Below are 19,731 nucleotides of genomic sequence, written 5' to 3' on the forward strand. Positions count from 1 at the left end.
ACCCTAGGAAAAGTGAGGGGGGCTAAATAGCACAGTAAGCACTATTGTATGGGGGGGCTAAAAGGACTGATGACTAGCCAGTATTGATTACTGTTCATCTATTTCTCTAACTTGAGCGTTGGAGTGTCTGTGACAGGTACCAGGCCACCGCGAGAGAACGGGGAACGCATGGAGCGACTTCGGATCAGTGTGTGTTGGGACTGTCAAAGCCGTTCACCGAATTCCTACCACACAAGCAATATGTAACAAATATAATTAGATGATTACGTTGCTTAATTTAAATGAATTCAACATGGCTCATACATGTAAACAAATAACATTCTCAATACTTGAATTCAAAACTTATATAGTTTGATCTTCAATATTTATTTTTCCAATTTAACAAATAGTCCTTTTAAAGTGCTCAGCTGTTGTAGCCTTGGGAGTTGAGTTAGAGCTGTACTCCGGATCTCTTGTGATCACCACATGCTAAACAATTGGTTCAACCTAAACAAATCAAGAGTCGTTGGCAATATATAATCATTCCTTTTGGTCATTTCCATCATGGAACGAGATAGAAAATACTCAAACGAACGGCTAGAAATTTTTTAATAATTTTCTTCATAAGTACGTTCACCTACTCTGCCAAATAAAGATACACCCTATGAGCTTTGGCAATGTTGTTGATCAATTTCTTGATGAGTACTATTTTACTCATTCTAACTCCTCCGAATAGGCCAATTTTTCCTTATTGGGGGATGCGGTGCTCAAAAATCCACTACTTTAATCCTTACTTCAAAAATAGATAATTTTGTATCTAACGATATAAAAGATGTGACACGTGGAGCTCCATTAGGCTGGAGTTGGTTTCCAACGCAATTCTCAGGAATACACAATCTGCGATCTCAGTAACTAAAGAGGATTGGCGAGTTTGAGAGAGAGAGTGAGACATTGCAGCCATGTCGTCGCTGATGCAGTTCTTATTGTCTCCATCGAAGAACTGGTTTGCCGCTCAACATATGAAGACCATCTCGAAACGCCTCAGGAAATACGGTTAGGGTTTCTTCAAATCTCTTTTTATTCTCTTTCAATTTCAATTTCAATCTCCTAGGGTTTCTGATTTGGTTGAATCGATATTCTTCTGCATTTTATAGGACTCCGATATGATGATCTCTACGATCCGTACTACGATCTGGACATCAAGGAAGCCCTCGCTCGTCTCCCTCGTGAAATCGTCGATGCGAGGCACCAGCGCCTCAAGCGTGCCATGGATCTGTCCATGAAACACGAGTACCTCCCTGAAGATTTGCAGGTTTCTCGCTTTCTCTTTGGGTTTTGATTCGTTAACTTTGATTCTAGATTGATTTATGTAAAATTTGTTTTTTGGCCTTATTTTGTTCAAATTTGCATGTCTTGTTGTACAATATGATTGTAAGAATCTGAGCTTTTATGGAGATTAGATTGAGTTTGGGACAGATTTCCATTCAGTTGTTATGATTTTTAAAACATTATCATCAGCCTATGTGATTCAATTCTTGTTTGAAACATATAAGATTTGAATAAAGAGAAATTCTAATATGTTTTTATTGCTCAGGATCAGGAAGCTTCTTGTGTTTTCAATAATTTTTTTCTTTTGTGATTAGTATAAGATTTTATTTATTAATAAAGAAAAGAAAAAGCAGACGAGGTGGCCCCTTTACAACGAAAAAGAAAAGCAAAAAAAGAAACAAAAGACAAACGAAACAGACAAAAGGAAGCTTTCCACAAGCAAAGCTAAACATGGCATAAAGAGTCCCACATAAAAAAAAATCTTCAAAAAACACCCCTTAAAATTCCTTGGACAACTTGCTCCATAGGAACATCCAACCCAAGATATCCAAAATGTCATCTTGGAAAGTCTTTTCCTCTCCCTAGAACACCCTTCTGATTATCTCTTTCCAAGGCCCCTAGCACATTGCAAAAGGAAGAATGGCCCACAGGTATCTTTTCCTATTGGTGAAAACGATAAACTTCCACCCAATAAACAAGGAGAGAACCTCCAAAGGGAAAACCCAATGTAAGTGAAGTAGAGAAATGAAGTGAGACCCAATTCGAGCAGAGAAAGGGCAATGAATAAGAATGTGATTCCTTGACTTCCCACCCATTTTCCAAAGGAAGCAATAATTTGGAAAGAAAAACACCGTTTAATCAAGAGTTAGGATTCTACCAAGGGAAGTTGTCCAAATAAAGAAACTAACTTTTGAGGGAACAATCGTTGTCCACATACCAGTTTTCGAGAAGACAAAAGAGAAAGAGGGCAAAAGTAAGTTGTGAAAAGAGAGCACAATGAAATATTTGTCCATACTTCCACAATAAATTTTGTTGTGTTACATACAAGCCATTTTCTTCGATCTTCCTCATTCCCAACAAGGTAGATAGAGTTGATAAGATCAAGAAGTGATGCAATCTTGTTGACTTTGCAGTCGTTCTAGTTTCTCCTAAAACCCATATCCCAAGAGAGATCTTGCCCATTGTGAATTAGATAATCACGCACCATTGAGAGCTTCTTCAAGGAGATAGCATAGAAAGCTAGATAACGAAGAGCCAAAGAGAAATTGTGACACCACTTGTCCTCTCAAAATCTTACCCTACGACCTTTACCCACTTTGAAACTAATCCCCTTATTAAAATATTCAGATAATTTTAAAATCCCTTTGCAAACACTACAACCATACAAGTAATTGACATCCCCACTTTCCCAATCGAATCTTTTCTCTCCATACTTTGAAGTTATTGCCTTTCGCCACAACTTCTTTTCACTTTCCTGAATCTTCAAAGCCATTTGCCTAGAAGTGCCTTATTTGTTCTTCTCAAATCTCTGATCCCTAATCCCCCGTTTCTTTTTGGGGAACAAATGATATTCCACCTCACCAAATGAAATTTCCTCCACTCCTTGTCATTCCAAAAGAAGTCTGATGTAGGGTAGAACACACAAACCCAGTGTCAAAAATCTGATTCTAGGGTGAAATCCCAAGAAGTAGGAGTAATGAAAAATCTCTATGTCAAGTAAAATAGATTAGAAACTTCAATCTAGGTTTGAGATTGATGGAAATCATTCGCAAACACTAAAATTTAGAACCAATATCGGGTTCTTATGCTTAAAATAAAAAAAATAAAAAAAAAGGGAAGAAGCCTCTTCTTTTTCTCTCATTAATCAATCTTAAAAAAACTAACTCTTTGAATTTGTTTATTGGAGCTCCTTATATAGATAACTCCATAACAACTGAGAAACCTTCTAAAATACTAAAAAGTAACTTCATAATTTATCTATAACATATTACTAACCTTCTAATCCTATTATAACTCAATTTGGACATCTAAAAGGATTTTTAATTATAACCTAAAGAATAAAAATGAATTTTAAACATAAAATAAATTAGCATGCTCGCCTAGGACATGCTAACTTTCAACACTTATGTTCCTTATTTTCAACTTTAAAAATTTCTTGTAGTGGACACAAATTTCAGTGCTCTGTGTGTGAGCTTTCTAAACACACACGTACCTCTTATATTCTTTGTATGTATCGATTTAATGTTATATTTGATTTAGTTCATTCTGATGTATGGGGGCCTTCCCCTATTACTGCTTTTAATGGTCATAGATATTATGTTACATTTATTGATGACTATTGTCATTGTATTTATTTAATGCGTTCTCGTTATGAGGTACTTCCTATTTTGTTAACTTCCTTAAAATGATTTAGACTCAGTATAACATCACTGTCAAATCTCTTAGAACAGATAATTGGGGGGGGGGGAGAATATATTTCTGATGGGATTCTTTCTCATTTCCATGAGTGTGGTATGAGCAAAACATGGTGGCGGAATGCAAGAATAATCACCACATGAATATCGTCCATTGCCTTCTGCGAGGGATGCATGTTTCCAAGTCATATTGGAATATGGTAGTTCTTATTGTAGTTTTTCTCCTGAATCGTATTCCAAGTCGCACTTTAGAAGGAGATGTGCCTCGTCATGTTCTTCTACCTGATAGCACTCTCTTCCCCATTACACTTAGAGTTTTTGGGTGTACCTGCTTTATTCAGGATAAAACTCCCCATTGCATAAAACTAGATGACAATGCTATTTGTTGTGTTTTTTTGGGTTACTCATCTATGTTAAAGGGATATCGGTGCTATGATCCCCTTTCTCATCATATTATTTATTTCCTGGATGTACATTTTTTGAAATTATTCCTTATTTTCGTACTTCATCTTCTTTTCAGGACTCTTTTTCTTTGTAGGATTCCTTTCCTATAGTGCTACCATCTCTAGTTTTCTCTCCATCTTCATCTTCACTGACGCTGAAGGTTTACTTTTGTCGCCCTCCTCACTCTCTAATTTAGCCAATTTCTTCCTTGGACTCAAGTATACCCCCTTCTACATTTACTCCTGTCCCTTCTATTTCTGATTTTCACTTACCTATTGCACTTTGCAATGGTAAGCAAGGGTGTGTTGCTGATCACCCTATCGCTTAGTTTATTTTCTATTATAGTCTCTTTCTTTCCTATCAAGCCTATCTTGCCACCACTAATTTCATTTGGGTTCCTCGATCTGTATCCGAGGCTTTACATGATTCTCAGTGGGAGTATTCTGGGAAAGTATGTCGCCTTCCCAAATCTCTGTTTGGTCTAAAGCAGTCTTCATGAGTTTAGTTTTAGCGTTTCTCTGAGGTTATTCTATCTATGGAGTTTTTCAGATACCACTCTGATCGTACTTGTTTTATTCGATGAGTGGATGGCTGTAACACCATTGTCTTGGTTTATGTGAATTATATTATAGTAACTAGATGATGCATAGTGGATTGACAGGGTTAAGAGGCAATTGAGTAGTGCTTTTGAGGTTAAAGACTTAGGTTCTCTTAAATACTTTTTGAGGATAAAGGTAGCTCACTCATGCCGTGGTATTTCGCTATCTCAATGCAAATACATATTGGATCTTCTTCATGACACTAGTATACTTGGTTGTTGTATTGTTTATTCCCCTATGGATTAGAATCATCATTTTCATGCCGAATCTGAGGAATTTTTATCTGATCCTTCAACTTAACAAAGACTCGTAGGTCGTTTGATTTATCTAACTAACGCTAGATCGGATTTGACTTTCGTTGTTAGTTTAGTCAGTCAGTTTATGTAGTGTTTAGAAAAAAAAAAAAAAAAATGTTGACTAAGTCAACTAAGGTTGACTCAAGTCAAGTCAACTATGATTGACTCAAGTCAAGTCAACTATGATTGACTCAAGTCAAGTCAAGTCAATTATTGTTGACTAGTCAAATAACTTTGACTAAGTCAAATTAACTAAGATATTTGTAAGAAATTCTAAAAGAATTAGAATTTTGTAATATCTAGATATTTAAAATATCTAGATATTTTTAAAAAAAATATCAAATAGAGATATTAGCTGATTTTTTATTGTTGTTTCATTTTCTTTACACAAAGAAAGAAGAGAAAAGTAAGAAGAAAAGAAGGAAGAGAAAGAAAGAAAGAAGAGAAAGAAAAGAAGGAAAGGAAAAGAAATAAGGTAGGCCTTTACAACTATTATAATGGTTTTAGTAAAGTATATGTATGTATATATATATGTATATTGCTGATTTTATAGTTATAAAAATTCAATTTGTTTTGTTTTTAAAAATAATTTTGACTTAGAAATTTTAAAGTTAAAATTGTTTTGTAAATTTTTAACATGTATATTATTTATACATATTTATATTATTGTTTTTATGATTTTAAAGCATGCTAGTATTTGGTATTTTGTTTAAAAGGAATTCTTACATGTTTGTAATTGATTTAAACATGTTTATACGTAATTATATATACTAAAAACAAAATACAGCAACTATGAAAGTTGCTATTTTTGTATTAAATTGACACCATGATTGTTGGATAGAATATAAAAAAAAAATGGTTGCTTATACGTACGTTATACGTGTTTATACGTACGTTATACGTATTTATACGTATTGAAAATAAAATACAGCAGCTTTAAAAGTTGCTGTTTTTATATAATATATTACTATGTTTACTTTAGTTTCATGCTTAAAAATATTTGTTAATTTATACGTATTTTATAAGTACTTAATACGTATTTTATACTTATTTTGTACTTGTCAAAAAGAAAATACAGCAACTATATAAGTTGCTGTTTTTTTTTACACAATACATATTTTGTTCACATTGTTATAAACATACATGATTTTTGAATAAGTTAAACTGGTGGACAGTTTACTTTAATCATTTTAGTGATGGATTTCCAATAATGTTTCTAATTAAAAGTTGGGTAGAAAAGTAATTATTAAAATGAATATGAGAACGAGTTCTCAATTGAATGTCGTGCTTTTAAAATACCCAGTTAGTGAGATGCTTCGGCGTATGCCGTATAAGACACGAAAATGAGAGAAAATATGAAGTGATGCTTCAGTCATAGACTGTGTAAGACACGAATGAGTGAAATGCTTCGACTAAGGGTCGTGTAAGACACGAAAGAAAGAAAAAGAAAAGAGAGATAAGACTGTACATTTAAGAGTGGACTGGGTATTTAAAACACGTGTATGTTTTATTTTTCATTACGTTTTGAAAAGAAAATAAATACTTATATGTAGTATTTTAGTGATTTATTAAAGAGATTGCGAAAACCTATAAAGAATAACATGTTGTGATATTTCCGGAATGACGTGTTTCTAGGATAACAGTTGCGTTGTTTGAGTTCTTATGTATTATGGGATGCATAAGAACACAACATCACAACAGGAATCCGGGAGTTTCTTTTCTATCTTTAATAGAGAACAAGATGTAGATAGTTGTATGATTGATAGAGAATATCGAGGATCACATGCACGCCAGATTGGCATAGATGAAGATGGCTAGTTAATGATCATTAATAGTCTAGAGTAGTCAAGAAAGAATGACCTACTTGATTTGGCCCGTTTCTTAAGGCCTTGGTCAACGGCCAACCTGAGCCGGAAAACAGTTACCCAAATTATGGCAGAGGCTGGCCATAGAATCAGGAACTAACGGTGGGGTTCCACACTGGTGAAGTATTGGAATAATCGTATTTTGACTGAGATGTTCACATCAGTCGTGACCCTCAACTCTCTATTATAGTACTCTATTATTTGATGTTATATTATGAACAATTGTTTTCTTCAGATTTTTAAGTGTTTTAATTTCCTACTAAGTTTTATGACATCGGAGTTCAATTATTTTTAATTGTGTTGAATATCAAATATGCATGATTTATGAATTCTTAGAATGTTTAAACTGCATATAGGATGCTGTTATTTAGAATTGTAAGATTCCCCTATTGGGTAACTCCCCTGTTACTCACCCCTACGACATCAAATTTCAGGCGCACCTGGTTTAGGTGATCCTTCCGAGGAGGCTCAGTGCCAGGGCCTTATAGATGATCAGTCCAAGCTTCCAGGAGTGGAGCATGGGTATTACTAGTTAGAAGTCTTAAACTAGAGTTAGGTTTAAGTCTTTAGCTATCGTTTTTGGTTATGTAATTATGAACACTATAGTATGTCATTACTGTTTTATGTATATATGTCAAGTGTTTTTGATGTTTGAGGATACGTGTCTGTTCTGTTGAGAAATGATCAGGTATGACATATAGTTATATTATTTGCCGTTTACGTTTATGAATTGATTATCATGATACGGGTTTTATATCATGCCTCGGGATTCAACTTGGGAATCATGAGGATTCGGGTTGAGTTTTTGGGGCGTGACAGTTTATGTATGCTCCGCTTACCTTTCATCTTGATGCAGTGTATCTCATTCTTTGTTACTTGAAATCTCGTCCTGGTTAAGGTCTATTTTATTCGTCTATTACTTGGTCACATTTGTCTGATTTCATTGATGCTGATTATGCAGGTTTTCTTACATATATGAGATCTACCTCAGGTTTTTGTACTTTCTATAGTAGTAACCTTATCTCATGAAAAAGTAAGAAACAGAGTGTTGTTTTTCATTTTTCTATTGAAGTTGAGTATCATGCTATGACTCTTGGCACATGTGAGCTTCTTTAGTTTTGATCTTTGCTTACAGAGTTGGGATTTCTTACTTTTGGTTCCTCTTCATTGTTCTGTGACAACAAGCTTACTATCATGTTTGCTTCTGACTCAGTTTTTCACGAAAGGGCTCAGCACATAGAGGTTGATGTTCATTTTCTTAGGGAGAAAGTTCAATTTGGTGCACTTAAGACAGTCTTTGTTTCTTTTTCAGATCAACTAGCCGATATGCTTACGAAGTCTATTGGATCTTCTGTCACTAACTCTCATCTTGCCAAGTTGGGCCTAATTGATATATTTGTCCCAGCTTGAGGGGAAGTATTGGAAATATTATAATAGTTAGTTCTAGTTTGACTAATATTAGTTTATTTTTCTGTAAGGGCATTTATGTCCATTCACTTATTATTGGTTATAAATATATGCCAAGCTCTCATTATGTGACTTGATTTCTTTTTTCGAAAATTCTTCTCCTTTGTCCCGAAGGTGATGAAGACCACGTTGATCCCGACAACACATTGTGGTTTCCCTTAGCTCATGGTGACGTATGACCTTCCCATGTCAAGGTTGATAGTCATACATTGCCCTCTAACCTTTGGTTAAGAAAACAATGCAAGACACTACCAATGCGAATAATTGAAGGCCACAGGTGTGTACGACGCCGTTTGCATTTCCACACGCCTTAGCATTGAAAATGATGTTCCCAGTCTATTGAATTTATTAAGTAGTTGGTGTAGCCACACTCATACATTAGTATTTGCTTGGAGCGAGCTTACTATCACCTTGTAGGACGTATTTGTTCTCACGGGGCTTCCAATTATGGGTGAATTGTAGAAATTGGAACTCCCACTAGGTATAAACAAATGGGCCATTGAGGATGCCTTGAGTGGAGCACAATTTGCTTCTAAAATCAATCCTGACCCATCTGTGAATCCTCGTGCTAAGTCAAACTGTTCCAAGAGATCAAATTTCTTGGTTTGGGTTCGTCATTTTTGGGGCCAACGCACTAATGGGAGATTTGTAAAAGGAGAAGGGTGTAGAGCTTCCCATAATCTGGCAACCTTAATAGTTTATTGGCTTTCCCATCCTGTTATAGAGTGTCATAAGAAAAGGTTTACTCGTGATCAAGTTAGGGGTGGGTCTTAAGCTTCCACTCGGGGTGATGTTTTGTGGCAACCTATACTTAGACACCTTAGAAAAGCGATGTGAAGGCGTCACATGGTGCGTTCTTTGTGCACACGTTCCTCAACACCAGTTTTCTACAAGATTCGATTCGGGAGCACTTTGGTGCTTGTGTGCCCCAACCTATCACTTTTCCTCTTGTTATCAAAACGGGGAATGTTCTGAGGAATGGTTTGGTAACTGAGATTGATACTCCATCCGATGCCGCTCGTGTGTGGAGATGGTATGGGGCAAAGTCAAAAATTAACTTCGCGATGATAGTTTGCTTGTTTCCATAGACTCATATTCCTGGTAGCGTTACCCCAAGTTCTGACATTCGCATTTTTTGAAGATGCTAAGCCTAACTTACGCTTGTGCCATCTTCTAAGGGATGGAGAGATGGCGACCGTCATGAGTGCTATGCCTAGTTTTCTTGTGAGTTTTCTTTGGGGCCGTTGGGGGAGATCAGGAGTACCACCTTGACGATCCCAATTACTGAATAAATGGCGTGTGCCAGTCATTTGTCCCTTTTTAAAGATGTTTTGGGCTCCAGGTGTATGAGGCATTACGCCCGATAACTTGAATATTTTTCTAATCACTGTTGAATTTTAACTTGGATGCCAAAGTTGCCAATGCATTGGCGTGCCGGTTCGAGGTTCTTCCAGTATGAAGTATGGTAACTTCTACAAACTTGTGTAACAAATCTTGAGCTCCAGCTCTGTAAGGCACGAGTGATATTTCTTTTGAGGCAAACTCCACCTTTATTTGTTTTGTCAATAAATTTGAATCCCCTTTGATGTTCAGATGCTTCATTCCCATGGCTCTTTCAATTGTAAGGCCGATGAGGAAGGTCTTGTACTTTGCTGTGTTGCTAGTGCATGGGAAATCGAGCTTGACAGATAAGGAAGTTGAGGTCCCATCAGGTGCTATGAGTACGATACTAGCACCTCCCACTCCTACCGTAGATTACCCATCGAAATGAAGGGTCCATTTGGCGTGTGATTGAGGTGATATTATCATAACTTCAACTCTTCTTGATTGAACACGAAGTCTTGATCTTTGATCCCTTCTCCTGGAAAGGTCGTTAACAAGTTGGCGAAGGCTTGTCTTCTATTGCCTTGGGTGTTACACACACTGTCGAATTCTGATAGCATTAGTTGCCATTTCGCCATCCAATTGTCAATGTTGGATGTGTCAGGAGGTATCACACAGGATCGACTCCGACCATCAAGGACATTATATTTGCTAGTAGATAATGTCTCAACTTTTGTGATGCGTAAATCAACGCCAAACAAGAATTTTCTATGATAGAATATGTCAATTCTTGTTCCTTCTAGATTCTGCTCACATAATATATGGGGCGTTCAACACCCTTGTCATCATCGTGTCCTAGCAAAGCACCTATTGCCCTTTCTATAGCCGCCAAGTATAGCTTGTATGGCCAGTTTAATGATGGCGACGCCATAATTGGTGCCTTTCCCATTGCTCTCTTGACTTCTTTGAAAGCTTTTTGATGTTTCGATGCCCACTTAAATTTCACTCTATTGCGAAGCAAAGCGATCAATGTTGTTGTGATTTGTGACAGACCCAATATAAAGCATCGCACATATGACACCTTTCCTAAGAACCTTTTCACATCCTTGACCATTTTTGGTGGTGCCACGATACCTTCTGCTCTAGCACCATCGACACTTATACTTTCCTTCTTCACTTCAAAAACAAGAACTTTCTTGCAGTATACTTGAAGGTGCATTTTAGTAGATTCATCTTCAAGTTGTGTTGACATCTCTCGAAAACTTTTCATAAGGCTGTTGTGTGATCTTGGCGCCTTCAGCTTTTCACTACTACATCGTCGACATAGTCTTTCATTTCGACATGTATCATATCTTTGAAGATAGTGTTCATGGCTCGTTGATAAGTGGCGTCTGCGTTCTTTAGGCTAAACGGCATCACCACATAATAAAAATTTCCCATCGAGGTGAGAAAAGCCGTCTTCTGTGCATCCTCGGGTGCCATGCGAATTTGGTTGTCCCATTGTACTTGTCCATGAATGTTTACATTTCATACCTTGCTATAGTGTCAACAAGCATATCTATGTTAGGTAGCGGGTATTTGTCTTTTTGACATGCACGATTAAAGTCTCGAAAATCCATGCAACATCGAAGTTGCTCGTTTTTCTTTCTCACCGATTCAATGTTCGCTAGCCATTGCGGATGCTGAATTGGATTTATGAAACTGGCTTCGAGGAGTTTAGCTATTTCCTTCTTAATTTGATTTTCTACCTCATGACTAAGCCTTTGGGGTGGCTTTTTGATTGGCTTCGCATTTGGAATTATGTTAAGACAATGCAAGGCCATACCTCATTTAGCCCTAGCATCTTGCTGTATGATCATGCGAAGATGTCCTAATATTCCTTTAGAAATTTTATAATTTCTTCCCTTTTGACGTTCGATAATTTCGTGCTAATTGAAATGGGGAGTGCAACATTATCACTTCCCAGGTTGACAACTTTTATTTTGTCTACTTAGCTCATTTTATGCCTCTTTCTGATGTGCTTTCTTCCATTGCAGACATAACTTCATTGTCAAGAGGGGTTTGTCGGCCCCTCTCAGGTGACCATCATAAGTGGTACGCTATATTTCTGTTTGGGAGGGCAATTTTGGTGACTCGGGATCCCAACCCATCTTTAGTTGATGATGACCTTGGTCGCTTCTCCCTTGTATTGCCATTGTTATGCCATTTTGGTAGGGGCGTGCTATACGTTTGCAACTCCCCTTCAAGCACATCAGTTCCATTGTAAAAGGCGGCCTTCGCAAGATGAGACTTTTCAATTGCAAATGATTTTTCAGAGGCGTGCATTGTGATTTCCTTCCCCTTAAGGAAGGCCTTCACGCATTGATGATAAGTGGAGCTCACGACATGAACTTGGTGTAACCAAGGTCGGCTCAAGAGAAGATTGTATGTAGCTTTTGCTTCCAAGACATGGAAATGGGTGGCGTCGCGAGTCCCCCCTATATGAAGGTTGACGTTAACATGCCCTACAGTCCCATATACAGCTCCGTTGAGCCCTTGGACGTTTGTCGAATGTCGCACCACCCGTCCTTATAGCCTTAAATCTTCCAAAGTCGTGAGCGGCATCAGATTCAGAGACAATCTTGTGTCGACTAAGTCTCGCTGGAGTTCTATGCTATTTATTATTGCGAACACGTACAAAGGGCTTGTATGTTTGGTGAATTCTTTTGGGAGATCCTTTTCTGTGAAAGGCAGTGCCATCGTTGGTTGCCTGTTTTCTTGGCATGAGATGACCACTGCGACTTCATTGTGTTATATCTTCTTGGTGTGCGATCACGGCCAATGCCATAGTTGCCTGGCTTAGAATTCTTAGCTGTAGAACATCTCTACGACCTCCGTTTCTTGTAGGCTTTTAGTCACATAAGCGTATTCTTGATCTTCTTTTGGTTAAATCCTTGGATTTTGCGTTAATACCATAACAACTTGTCGTTTGGCCCTTTTAAGAATAGGGTGATCTTCTGAGAGGTTCGGTAGCAACAACTCTCCATTCGCTAGCTTCTCGACTAAGATGTGCTTTAGGGAATTACAAGAGCTTGTGGGGTGTCCCACCATACAATGGAAGTGGCATAATTGTGGATGTGATTCGTCCTTCGACGTCAACTCCTTCCTTGGCACTGGGAGCGAGATAACATTGTTGTTAATCCACGTCTCTAACAACTCTTCTGCATCTTCATTACTACACGGAAACTCTGGAGCGTCTTCAAGTTTTGTTTCCCTTTGTAGTTTGTCCTGCTGCGCTGTAAATCCTTTTGTAGGAGCCTGAGACTGCATAAGAATGTGACAATGGCGCTTTCCTTGATGGCAATCGGCTTTCCAACCTCTTCCCCGATCACTCTTTTCTGTGTCAAAAGACACTGATTTCGTGCTTTTATTCGTCGTGTTGTGCAGATCTATAAAGGTATTCTCAAATTTTCGAAGTGTGCTTGGTACATTGGGAGCATCCCTCCAATGCACATATATACAAATCGTACTTTTGGCATTTGTTTGTGACAATCCATAACCTTGTGCCGGAAGCGTCATACGAATTCGCATAAATTCTCTCATTCCCCTTGTCTCACTCTGCTCAAGTCAAGCAGCAATGGTATGTTCTTCCATAGAAGAATTTATTGTGGAATAACTCTACAATTTGCTGCCATGTCAACTAGGATCCTATTGGTAGCAAGTTGTACCATGTATAAGCACATGACTCGTTTAAGATTTTGAAAACTCTCTCAAACATAGGTCATGGTTGTTTTCTTGGTTGCCCATGGCTTCTAAGAATCTAGCCACATGTTCCCTTGCATTTCCCTTACCGGTGTACGAAGGGAAGGTTGGTGAGATGTATCCCCTAGGGAACGGCTTTTGTTGCAACTTGGCTGAATATGATGGTCGTAACTCATGCAAGGGGTTTCTTGTGTCTTTGGCCATTAGGCTTGTAAGTTTGTCTACAGTCACAAATTGGCTTATAAGAGGGTTGGTCGAGTCACCTCTTGGAGTTGCTACTACTCCTTGTTCCCTTAGTCATTTTGTTGCCCCCAAAGTTGATCCCACCCGCAACCCTTCTTCAATTATAGGCTGTGACGTCGAACCTTTTTTCTGGATTTGTTGTAGTGCTATAGAATATTGTTTGTTGTCTCTAACGTGTTGGTTGGCCTAGCAGCTTCTTCCGCGTCATTGACCGGGGTGTTCTCCTGAGGACGTTTGACTTCACCCTTCAAGTCTTTATGCAGGTTAGCTTGTCTTCTTGTTCTCATCTCGATCACTGCTTTGAGTCCCCAACGGAGTCGCCAAAATGTGTACAATGGATAAGGTCTTTTGAAACTTTTCCTTCATGGATGATTTTTTTCATTCCCAAGAAGATCCTTCTCATAAGAACATTCTTCCTTTTTTATAGACTAGTTGTCCAATCTCCATCCGCAATGTGTAAATGCCACATGGTGTTGTTTGGTTGGCAGTTCTCCAACATCCATTCTTCGTTCACACCGGGTGGAGGTTCTTGCTTGGGCTCTCCTACACACGTCTTTGACATTCGTACGTATCATCCCCACTATTCACTTTTGTCGGCGATACTAGACCAAGAATGGTCCCTAGTCCATTCGTTGGATGCCATTTGTCCGTCATGTCAGCCTTGGTCCCTTCTTAGCATCGTTACACATAAGACCACATAATTTGTTTAGGGCATCATTCCTGCCGCTGTGGCTATGCATACGACGTGGCTCAAGACCTGGGGTATCCCATTAGTTTGGCTTCACCAAAGGGAGTCACGTTGTTAGCGTCAAATATCCGCCATGTGGTTGGCTTTCCACGTTGCAGATAACGTTGTCTACAGAAACAATCCAAAAACTATTTTAGAAATTGTTCTTACATGAGTACCTATTATTCCCATTGATTCAGCGTGTCACCAAAGGGAGTCATGTTAGCGTTAAATATCCGCCACGTGGTTGGCTTTCCACGTTGTCGATAGCATCGTCTACAAAAGCAATCCAAAAACTATTTTAGAGATCATGCTTACATGAATACCTATTATTCCCTTCAAAATAGAGAAAGCATAACGTAAGAAGATGAAAATAATAAGATAATAAGATCTGAAAATTGTTTGATATAGGAATTATGTAATATTCAAATAAAACTATGGCCCTGCTTGTTTGCATCGCAAATCGCTGCAAATGCAAAATTTTGTGTTTGCAGATATTTATGTTTACTGAATTTTATGATTGTGATGCTTGGTTGTGTCGAATGCAAACTTTTACGTTTGCTTGATTACAAACGCAAAAAAAAAAAAAAAAAAAAAAAAATTCTTAAATTTTTTTTAAAATTAAATAATAATTGACATGATTTAATTTCATTTTAAAATAAATAAAAAGATAAATTAAATTATTTCAACTAAAAGTCTCATAACTTATAGAATTGTTCAAAATTCAATAAATTAAAATTTTACAAATTATTCAAAAATCAATAAGATAAGTTAAACTATATTAAAAAAAATCTCTTACAGTTCCCCAATCACTTCACGTAAAGACTCCAATTCCTTTTTTCTATATTTTTCACTTTTCACGACAAACATTTCTGTAGCATAGGGATCTTTCCTTATAATTCCAAAAGCTGCCTCTAGATAGTCCTCACTAAATCCTTCTGTCTTCATAACTTCCTCGTACAACTTCTTTGAAATAGAAAAAGGGTCAATGGTCTTCCTAAGCTCCTTCATATTTTCATTAATCCCTTGCATTATTTCCTTAACATCTTCAATAGTTTGTGATTTTTTACCGTGTCATCTCTTTTTCATAGAAGATGATGTTTTTTTACCATCATTTCCAACCATCACATTAAAATCATCTTCAATATCTTCTAAGCTTTGATCTGGTTGTGTAGCATTATCTCCACTATCATTTGAATCTAAATCCATATATTCCATACCTCCAGATGTATAATTTCCCGTGGATTGATAATTTTTCAAAGTTCCATCGTAGTCCTCTGTCTCGAAATTGCTTGAACTTCTTGTCTCCGTTCTAAAACTATATACAAAAATATCAATTTTAAGTTATAAACTAGCTTAGAAAAATATGTCATATTAAAAACATAATTATAGTGAAATTCAAACTAAAATGTAATAAATACTTAACTGGATTTTGTAAAAGTTGATCCCATTGATCATCTGTAGCTAACACGACCTTCCTGACGTTATCCCATCCAAATCCACTTTTACCTTTTAGTTCTAAAAAGTTCCTGTATTCTATCTTCATAGTACGAAGACGACTTTCAATATTTCTCTTTGTAACAGGTTGCCGACATTTTTCAGATATAATGGAAATGATAAGTGCCCAAACACTAGTATCCCAATGATTGCCACTCTTCTTCCCTTGCCTTGCATCTTCAACTAACATATCAATCAAAATATTATCCATGCTAGTGTTCCATCTCAACTGACTTTTGAAGTTCACATCACATTTGTCTTCATTTCTCACAGAATCCATGTCTAATAAGCACATCATTATAAATAACTTCAATAATAACCACCAATAATAATTGCTAATGAAATAAAACAGTTACAACAATAATCATCAACACTTTAAAATCAACAACAAATAAGTAATATAAAAAGATAATTGAAATTAACAATATATTGATAGAAATTGTTAACATGTTCCAAAAAATATTAAAAAATTTGACACTTAAAATTCATTGACAACTTCTAAAATTATTAAACATTTGTTGAGCTGCATTATCTCTAAATTGAGCCCATCTTAGAATATTTACTCTATGAGCTGTCTGGGTACCAATAAGCGTATTGGTTCCAATTTCATCAACATTTTAAAAATTATTTTGAAGTTCTACATCCACTTCTTCTAATAGTGGATCACTTGGATCAACCCCCCTGATATGGTTATTCAATATAAAACATGCAATCACAATCTTCACTTGGGTTCTAAATGGGTAATGTGACTCCGTCGATAGTATGGGCCACCGTTTCTTTACAACTCCAAATGCTCGTTCAATTGCATTTCGAAGTTGCGAATGTGGCTTGTTGAATATTTCTTTTTCATTTTCTGGAGTGCGTCCTCTGTGTTCGTTGATGTGATATCTTGTATTACGATAAGGGGCAAGAAATCTAGGTTGATTAGTATAACCAGCGTCCACGAGGTAATATTTTCCTATATAAAATAATACCTCAAATTTTAGTAGTTCATTTGTAAATACTATATAACTTAATCTTAAAAAAATATTCTAACAAACCTGAAGGGAATGTGAATGGTCTACTTCGCACAAGGGCATCATCTAATACTTTTTGGTCATGTGCAGTTCCTTCCCATCCAGCAAGGATGTATGTAAACTTTAAATCGAAAGAACATGCTGCCAACACATTTTGTGTGGTCCCACCCTTTCTACCTCGAAATCTATCTTGTTCTTCTTCTGGTACAGTTGTAACGATATGTGTCCCATCTAATGCACCAATACAATCCTAAAATAACACTAAAAATGTGATTATCTACTCTTAAAAGATAATTTTTAGAAATAAGTAATTTATGTGTTTACCTTAAAATATGGCATAAATCTAGTGTCAGAACTAATTTCTAATGGGGTACCACCTCTGTAGACTGCGACTGCATGATTTTCTACCAAACACTTATATAGTCGAAGCACACAATTTAAAGTCTCATTACATTGTCTGCTAATAGTTTCTCGAGATCGATAAAATCGCCCTTCCAACACTCTATGTCGTACATTATGTCCAATCAAATGTAGAAATCGCATCATTAGCTCTTCCACTTTACAATGTATGGTGTCTCTCATAAGTCTTTGATCTCTCATCAGTTTACATAGATTTTGAAATGCATCAGTCCCCATTCGTAAATTAGCCCGACACTTGTGATCGTTACACATGATTGAGTCCATATAATCTTGTCTCTCTGCATCTCTATTAGTGTGGGGCTCTCTTGGTATATCTAAAATATAATTGGCCGCAATCACAGCTGCAGCATACTCAGTATGTGCAGCTGCCACTATAGCAACTCGTTTTTGTCGGGCACTTTCATTGTTCCAATCGTCCATCTATAAATTTTCATTATGAAATATTATAATTAATTCAAATTCCAAATACATATTGACAATGTAAAATAGTAATGATAATTTATAGTGAAGAAAAGAGGACACCCACACACTACCCAATGTCAAATTAAATTTAAAGACAAAAAATCCATATTGGATTTTGATATTTTCAAATAAATACAAAATAATTCAACAAAGAAGTCTAATTTGGATACCTTATTGATTTCTATCAAGATTTAAATTCATCCTAAACTAAAACCATCAGATCATAAATTATAAATCATAAGAAGGAATTGTAAATTATAAAGTAGAATCATCATATCATCATCTCCAGATTATAAATCATAAATCACAAAAAGGGACTATAAACTATAAACTAGAACCATCGTATCATTATCTTAAAATTATAAATCATAAATCACAAGAGACTGTAAACTAGAATCATCAGATCATCATCTCCAAATCACTTGAACATTATTAAAAATATATAAAATACTAATTTTTTTAAATCTGTAGACTGTGTATGCGTATCTTATGTATGTCCTTTTTACCCATTTCATCTCCTAAGAGAAACATCGAAAGTCACGCTTTCATTCTCACTCCTCAATTAAATTAAAATTTAATTTCAAAAACTACTTCTAAGTACCTCTTAACTTGTGACAAAGACAAAAAGACAACAATGAAATAGAGAGAAAGGTAAGTTTACAAGATGTGAACGGTCAATAGTGGATCTGTCACTTCCAAATACATCTTCTTTTTCTCTAATTTACTTTTTTTTTTTTCTTCTTTTTCCTATTTATGAGATATATATATAAGAAAGTCTTGTCTTATTTGCCCAACTTTTAATGAGTAGTCAGACCTATGAAGTTGTGGATGTGATCTATGAATTAATGAGAAAATCTTTTAAACAATATTTTGTTTGACTTATTCACACGTAATTCAATAAAGCTATGGGAGAACCTAAACTCTTATCTTCTTACCAGACCCAACTTCTATTTTTACCCCAATAAACAGAGTAACATATTTAGACAAAGAAGACAACGTTCGTTGCCACCATTGAAGATGAAGCTGAAGCTTCAAATCTGCATTGTTTTTGTTACCCCAATAAACAGAATAAGAATGTATTTAGACGAAGAAAACAACATCGTTGCCACCATTGAAGATGAAGCCGAAGCTTCAAATCTCCATTGTTTTTGTTACCCCAAATAGAACAAGAACATATTTAGACGAAGAAGACAACGTCGCTGCTGCCATTGAAGATAAAGCTGAAGCTTCAAATCTCCAAAATAGTTAGAAAAGAAAAATAGAGAGAGAGAGAGAGAGAGAGAGAGAGAGAGAGAGAGAGAGAGAGAGAGATGCTCACCTATGGAGTTTTCAACTTTGTTGGTATAGCTCCTGCGTAGAAAGATGAAAGACAGGGAAATTGGTTTTCTTCTTTGAAAAAACAGAGGGAGAGAGGCTCCAAGTCGTATTGTATGTAATCTCTTAGTGGTGTTGATAGAGGAAACTTAGCTAAGTCGTGTTCATAGAGGAAACTCAATTGAGTCGTGTTCATAGAGGAAACTCAACTAACAGAAAAATTTGTGGAGCTATTTGCTCCATAAAAATTCACGGAAGTTTCGTTGAAATTTTGACGCAGTTTTATGTTAGTACCAGAAGTTTAGCATCCAAGCACCCATATCCCGCAAACAAACGTAAACGTTTCTGTTTGCATTTGTTTATGGTGCAAACAAGCAGGGCCTATATGTCAATTTTAGAGTGTTGATTGAAAAGATCTATCTGACAAAAATATGTAAAAACTAGTAATGTCAATGCATGTATCATACAAATAGTTATTAAGGTCCAATGATTTTATTTATAAGTTGCAGCACTTTACAATATAATTTACATACTTGTTTCTAAAAATGCACTGCATTTAATGTATTAGAATGAGACACTTTGATGTTTTTTCGTA

General features: G+C 36.4%; 1 protein-coding gene across 2 annotated transcripts in view; it reads left to right on the top strand.

The window, feature by feature from the left end:
* The first annotated feature begins 742 nt into the window (after window positions 1-742).
* The window catches only part of LOC147388945 (cytochrome b-c1 complex subunit 7-2, mitochondrial-like), a 30,887-nt gene continuing 11,898 nt past the window's right edge, over window positions 743-19,731 (top strand). The window contains exons 1-2 of one of the 2 annotated variants that reach the window (XM_086418090.1): window positions 743-1,032; window positions 1,134-1,291. In XM_086418090.1, the coding sequence (XP_086274216.1) occupies window positions 939-1,032; window positions 1,134-1,291 (252 nt within the window). In that variant the 5' untranslated portion in view covers window positions 743-938. The remainder of the gene's footprint in view (window positions 1,033-1,133; window positions 1,292-19,731) is intronic. The other variant, XM_086418089.1, reaches the window with a different exon arrangement.

Source organism: Akebia trifoliata, chromosome 12 (assembly GCF_017979445.1).
Source record: "Akebia trifoliata isolate Shusen 1 chromosome 12, ASM1797944v1, whole genome shotgun sequence".
NCBI classification, from domain to species: domain Eukaryota; kingdom Viridiplantae; phylum Streptophyta; class Magnoliopsida; order Ranunculales; family Lardizabalaceae; genus Akebia; species Akebia trifoliata.